The sequence below is a fragment of the Choristoneura fumiferana genome, chromosome 27 (assembly GCF_025370935.1).
Source record: "Choristoneura fumiferana chromosome 27, NRCan_CFum_1, whole genome shotgun sequence".
NCBI classification, from domain to species: Eukaryota; Metazoa; Arthropoda; class Insecta; order Lepidoptera; family Tortricidae; genus Choristoneura; species Choristoneura fumiferana.
In genome coordinates, this window is record NC_133498.1 from 5,713,657 (window position 1) to 5,720,873 (window position 7,217).

Genomic DNA, 7,217 nt, shown 5'->3' on the forward strand with positions numbered 1-7,217 from the left:
AGAGTTTACCCCGCGGCTTCGCACGTGTAACTATTCGATTTGTAGTTGAGGTGTTGTGTAAGAACAACTATCCCGTGGGAAATATTGGAATAAAAGTAGCCTATGTGTTATTTCAGACATCCAGCTATCTACATACCAATTTAATGACTAAGCCCAGCGTAATCTGGCGCGCGACAATGAATGGGTAAATAGCTTACAGACTGCAATGCAGGATAATGAATAGATTCTTCAATTGTGGCAACACTGGCATAGATAATAGATCGCTCGTTTTGGCTCGAAATTCAAACTTGTGATTTTATTTATCATATTTTCTCAAGTTTTCGCGATTCCCAAGGTCAAAGAATAGAATTGCTTAAAATTCCAAAGAAATAATGCGTTGTTTGGGAGAAAACTATCAAAAATGGTGTTGTAGAGCGCCATCCTGCTCTGTCTCGTTTTTTGTCCCGTTCTGGCGGTTCACTTTTATATTATAGATAGATCACACGTAATTTTTTTTTATTTTCTGACTGACGGATTAATTTCAATTTTTAGGACACTAGTCTATTAGCATAAGTAAGAAAAAAAGTAGATATTCACACAAACCTATACAGGTGTCCGTAAGTAGTACCTACGACAAACTTAACTGAGATGGGAGATAGTTGTGCAGGTCATCTACCCTATCTATCTATATAGGTATCTATGTCTTTTTTTTTCAATGTGATAGATCAAATCTTTACACTGTGACAGTAATAACTAAATTTACTAAAGATAAATATTAAACATACCTGGAATATCTCCTTCCCCCCTCCCTCTCCCCTTGATCCCCCTTTAGGCCAGCGCAACGCACCCGCTCGCACCTGCAGTCCTAATAATGCTGTAGGTGTCCATGGACGGCGGTGATCTCTTACCATCTGGTGACGCGCATGCTCGTTTGCCAGCTATTTGACATAAATATTCAAGCATAATATATCTTAACACAGGAGTCCAGGGCCGGTAGGACGTGTCAGATATTTTTGCACATTCACGGCACACATGCAGGTTCGTGATAAGTAGGAGACTGGGCGGAAATATCTCCACGGAAAGTGACGAACTAGCTCTAAGCACAAAATAAAGATCTGTGTTTTGTCCTCTATTTAAGGGCCTACGGTAAGCTGGCGTGGTGGTTGGGCGTAGGTACGGCTAAAGTAGAATCCTGAGCGTAATGAGGGACTCCAGTGTTAACGTCCAAGATGAAAATATTTTTCACTTCTCATGCTCTAAAATGTTACTTTAGTCTCTGCATATCGGGACTAAAGCTCCTTTTTATTCTCTAGGGATTAAAGTAATTTTTTTTTTATTTACTTTGGAAATCACTGTGAATGGAGGATTTTTAGGCGTGGAAATAACCTCAAAATGACAACTGTGCAAAAATATTTTAAAAAACACGATTTAATTTCGTGAAACACAATTAATAATTACGAATATATTAATCTATTCAATTATATTAAGTATTAATTCATGTTATTATGCATAGTCCAATTAGTTTTAAATATACCTACTGAGCGGCAAAAAATCTGGCCCTCAAATGTGTATGCAGTAGGTAAATAGCTAATTGTATGGAGAGTGGGCCAAATTTTGTGCCACTGAGTATAGTTTTAAATTTTGACACTGTTGGCTTAATATGCCAGCTTTTAAAGCGTCACTTCATAAACAATAAGAAAAAACCGCGCAACAAATTTTTTTGGCTATTCGAATTTTGAACAGATGGCCTGTCCATTACCCGATTATGACGAAAATTGAAAGAAAACAGTTCTAAATATATTTAAAGAGCAAGCAGCATATAAAATTGCGTGGTATACAAATATCAACTTCAAATTGCATTTGCAAAATAGAAGCCTTGAACAGAAAAGTTGCACTTTGATCCTCTCGTCAGGAAGGAAAGTTACTTTTCTGATTTCTGAATGAGAGTTGTGAAAATAATGTCACTTCACTGCATAAGTCTTCTGTACTATGCAGCTTAGTGTTTCTGTTCAATAAAGAGTCATTCAATGAGGCTATCGTTTTTTGTCTCACTAGATGGCGCACTGTTGCGTGAGTTTTTAAGTGTGGGTTTTCAGAGTCTGTATTACGGGCGTTAAAACAGTTTAGATTAAAATCATATTTAAAACACCTTAAACCGTACCATAAATATCCAGCCACCACAGTGTTGCTTAGTCCCGTTTTGTTTCGGAAAAAAAGGGAGGACAAAAGTTTCCGAAAGACAAAACTGTCTCAAATACAGACATTCATTGCCCCGTAACGCATAATTGCCATAATTAATTTCAGGTAATGCAAATATTCACAAAAAAATTCTAATTATAAATAAACCCGCGTAGCTCACCCAAAAACTATGAGAGATATTATTTCGGAGACCTCACGCTACACTAGCGCCTCTAGTGGCGAATTCATTCGCGATAGCCCTCATTGTACCTATACTATTTGCTTTGCGCAAAAAACCATTTATAAACTATTATAAGATTAAAACATTTACTTAATTTTAAACTAGAATTTGTACGTCACATAGTGACAAAAACATGTGAAACTCTCTTTCTTTCTTACCACAAAATATGTACCATGTTTTTATGCAAAAAAAATGATGTATGATATTATATTTTACCCGTCCAGAAAAATCTACAATGCATGCAAAGCTCCAAATCGACAGGTCTTACTCTTTTTTTACCCGCCAGCCCGAACTTCCGCATCTTACAGAAAAAAATACCTATAGATATGATAACTGTGATAAAAATCTTTTTTTAGGATATTATAATACTTCTATAGCAATAGCATCACGTCGTCATCTGAGTTTATAAAACTGAGAATAAAAACAAAAGAGTTGGATAAATCTAAGATGAAAGTAAAATAGCAGTGTAATAAATAGCCCTATAAATGAAATGTTTAAACAGATGGAAGAGGAATTTATTTTTCATATAGAGTTGTTGCCAAGCATAAAATAAGAGTTGAGGTTAACCTCAAAGAATGTACTTAAAAGAATTTAATTTGACATACCTACCTATGTAATTATTAGGGATGGCCGAATATTACTTTTATATTCGGTATTCGGCAGGTTTACCGAATATTCGGCTAAATCACCGAATGTTCGGCAAAGTAGTACTCTTTTATACTGTTATTGAGCCATGTATGCGGTGAGTGTTAATGTGTTACTTTTATGGTACAGTGAGGCTTATGTTTTTATAACTGTAGCTTATTTCAATAACAGCAGATAAAAAGATGGTTATTAATTAAAAAAAATATATATATAAGTATGTACTCGTAGCTGTCTGTGAGATTAAGCTACAGTTGATTTTTATAATACATAAAATAAATGTCAATATAATCAATGAGGTCTTTATTGTGCGAAATTCCGCAAGTTTTGTGTTTTAATCAAGAGTTGCATGATTAAAAATTTTAACAAAATTGAATCGTATTTCTAGTTTCTACTTAGGAATCATTATGGCGAAATATTCGGCCGAATATCGGTTCGGAAAAAGTTTTACGAACATTCGGCCGAATATTCGTATTCGGTGCAACCCATGTTCGGCCCATCTCTAGTAATTATCGCTTCCCGGCGTAACTTATGTTTGGAAAGATAGTTTAAGCAGCAGCAGCACTATATACATTATGCTAAATAGTGTCGTAAAGTTAAGGTTGGTTAAGCGATAAGCTATATTTATTAACAAGCTTTTATTGGCTAGATACAACATAGCCATAATAAAGTACCTGGAGAGACAGAGATAAGTAGTCGATAAACATGAAAAACAGTGATTTGTTAATTATGTTTGCATACTAATAAAACAAAGGTATCTTACACCTAATTATATATCTGCTATGTCATCAACATACATTTCCATATACAAGTTTTATGTATAGGGCCGGACCACAGGGTAAGAAAATGTATTCTTAGACTTTGGCTGGACTCAATAATCCTTAAAATGGTTGTTTTGAACTTCTGACCAACTAATTTGTTTACCAATCCCATGTTTAGGAGAAATGATGAATATTTATTTTCTAGCCCTAAGAATTAAAACCAATAATAAATTCAAAAGCACTTACAGTTTAATTTCATTTCACAAATTTAAATGCGCAACAGTTATTTTAAGTGTAGTTAAATAAAAATACCAACAAAGTGTAAAATGACTAAACATTCACAAGCAGAACAAAAAAAAAGACTAAAAGTTGAAGTAGTCTTTAGCACAAACTGGTACTTAAGTTTACAAACACATGGAGATGAACTAAAATAGTGTAATTACATAAGAACAAAAGAATTAGAATGTTAAAAACAATGTGTGCTGTAATAGGGTAATTTATGTCGCTAATGAAGTGTTGATGATTATGATGGTGACTATCTACATAAAAAACAAAACTTTAATAAACAAGCTAATTAAGCTTTTTGATGAAAGTTTTAACATATTAAAAGGAAAATCTGGAAATACAGTAAAATCCGGTTTATAACGACGGCCGAGGGCCCGGTGATATTACGTCGTACTAACCGGACGCCGTACTAAACGAACGGATGTACTTTCAGGTAGTGATGTGCCAACTCGGGAAAAATCAAAACTCGATTTCACTCGAGTTAAAATTCACGTAACTCGGGTTGAACTCGAGTTACGTAACTCGAGTTAACTGGATGAAATTAGTAACTCGAGTCGACCATCACTACATATGCCTATACGTACGTCGCTAAAAACGGTTGGTTGTTAAATGCGAAGTCAAATATGGAAATGTTTTACAAAATAACTATGCACTGCTGTATTTGCTCTATTTAAGTGACCAAATTTTGAGTAGCTGCAAATACAAATATGAGACGCGTTTTGAGTGACATACCTACTTAATTAACTCTTGATTCTCTTTTTCCATGCATTAGTATGAACTAATGTTTACTTATTTTTCTGTATCTTCTCCAAAAGCAACTCCAACCTGCCAGTCATAACAGGTTGTCCTTTCTTAGTTTTCCTACTCAACTTCTTAAACTTCTCTTGCTTCTTTTTCCTGTATGCCTCTAACTTTTGCTTCTTTTCCTCTATTGCCTTCTGCACTTGCTGTTGCTTTTCTAATTTTTCTTGCTTGATCTTCTCTTGTTTTTCTCTAGCACTGAGAAAAGGCTTCTTCTTGGCTGCTACATTTTCTTTTCCCAAGAAATCAGGGTGTCTTACGAATCTTCCAACTTCTTGACCATCAGTGACATCCTCGTCAAATGTTTTAGGTTTGTATGTTCCAGTAACCTCATCATTCTTTAACTCTTTCTGTAGGTTTCGTAGCAATACCTTTTTCCGTTGTTCTTCCCATTGCTCAAGCTTATATTTTTTGCTGTACTTCTTCAGTCTATAAGCTTTTTTATCAAATGGCTTTTTTTCATCTTTTTCCTCCTTTTTCTCAGTGCGATTTTCATCAAAGTTTTCCTGTCTCTTTTCTTTAAATTGTTTTTGTTTCTCTTTATCATAAGATTTGTTTCTAATCTGCGGTTTCTTGTCCCATTTGAAGAAAGAATCTCGTTTCTCTTCCATGTTTATTTTATACCTCAGACCTATAATGAAACGAAAAAGCGTGTTTGATAAGACAAAACCAAAGTAACATGCATTATTCTCAAATATTACTTATATAATTTAATTATATACGTTTTTACTTTTAAATACAGTATTATAGCATGGTGCTGTAATGAAAAAACAACATTTATGTAGAAACACGCTTTTTCATTGCATTGTGTAAATAAATCATTGATAAAGCTTTTAATAGCATGTCCAATGACTGATATTTTTTATCTTCAATAATATAAGGTATTTATCATACACCCAATAACCTACATATAAGTAAGAGAAAAGCCAAGGCCTCAGGTTAAGTATAGTCGATCAAGTGTTGCCATTATTTATAGCAGAAAAAATAAGGCTGAATGTCACATTGAACTCTAAATTAAAAACTAAAAAGATTAAAATAGTCTATGATGTTTATAAGGTGTACCAATGACAGTGTTCAACCTTAGGATGGTAATGGCTCTTTGGTCAACTTTAGAAAACTAGTAATAAAGCAATAGGTACATATTACAAAAACTAACTGAATAACCCAATCTTACATAATATAATAAATTATTAAAATAAGCCAAAATATTTATTGCAAGTAAATAAGGAAGAATAGTTAAAAAAAAGTTTTGAATATTATAATTATGAGTATGTTTGTGTTTGTCTGATTGTGATGAAATTTAGTTTTGGAGATAGTTTGAGATCCTGAGTAGGGCATAGGATAGTTTTATCTCATAAAATTGTATAGAGCTCCCGCAGGCACGCAATGGAGGAATTTTTCACAAACAATGTCACAGGCCACAGCTACCCTTAATTTGGCAGTGTTCACCACAATGTACATGATTCAAGGCTATCTTTTTGTATTTTTTTAATGTAGAATTTTTCGGACTATAAGGTAACAACCAGGTCACATGAACTTTTTTTAATTTTGTCTTATCAAATTAAGGGTTAAAGTATAAATGATTTCATTATAATGCTACTTACTACTAGATACTGTCTCACAACATAAAGTACAAAGCGGATGAATGAGGAACTAAACATTGGCAAACAAAATTGTTGCCATATTCAAACATTCTACATCCTGGCAGTGACATAGAAAGCAGCCCCATCACTTATTTTACCTTTTATTGCGGCAGTCTAGTTGCAATCCTATAAATGTATACTTGTGTTTTTATAAATACTTCTGCCTAACCGCTAAATTCTCAGACCCAAGTGCCCTTTTGTTTATTAAAATGTTCTGGTAATAAAAAAAAACAAGATACCTACCTAATTTCCTGGCAGATACCTACTTGTGTTCTTCAGAATGTTTAAGTGTCAATTCAAATTCAAAATGTTTATTGCATGGTCATGAGTTATTACATAGATGTTAAATAAGTATATATTTAGTTAACAGTACACCATGTCCTGCCTCAGAGACGTGCAATAGTCTATTTAATACATTAATAAATTAATAATAATTCATTCAGTTGGAAATACAATATTGAAAATAAATAATAATTTTCTACAATATCATAAAATTCTTCTCTTATCTTCTTTAAAATTTGACTACCATAGACCAATCCAAGGTGACATTGCTTGCACATGAAAATTATACTTGATTAATTTTAATTGAAAATTATTAGGTTCTTTACTGTATTTACTTCATGAAAACTTTTTCTTTTCTAAACTCATAAAATAAATATTGAGGCAACTACTTTAACTACCTGGATC

General features: G+C 33.4%; 1 protein-coding gene across 1 annotated transcript; it reads right to left on the reverse strand.

Moving 5' to 3' along the window:
* Positions 1 to 4,126: 4,126 nt before the first annotated feature.
* LOC141443480 (uncharacterized) lies at positions 4,127 to 5,540 on the reverse strand. The gene has a single exon (XM_074108800.1). It carries the CDS (start codon positions 5,496 to 5,498, stop codon positions 4,872 to 4,874), a length of 627 nt encoding a protein of 208 aa, XP_073964901.1. The 5' UTR covers positions 5,499 to 5,540; the 3' UTR covers positions 4,127 to 4,871.
* Between the last annotated feature and the right edge of the window lie 1,677 nt (positions 5,541 to 7,217).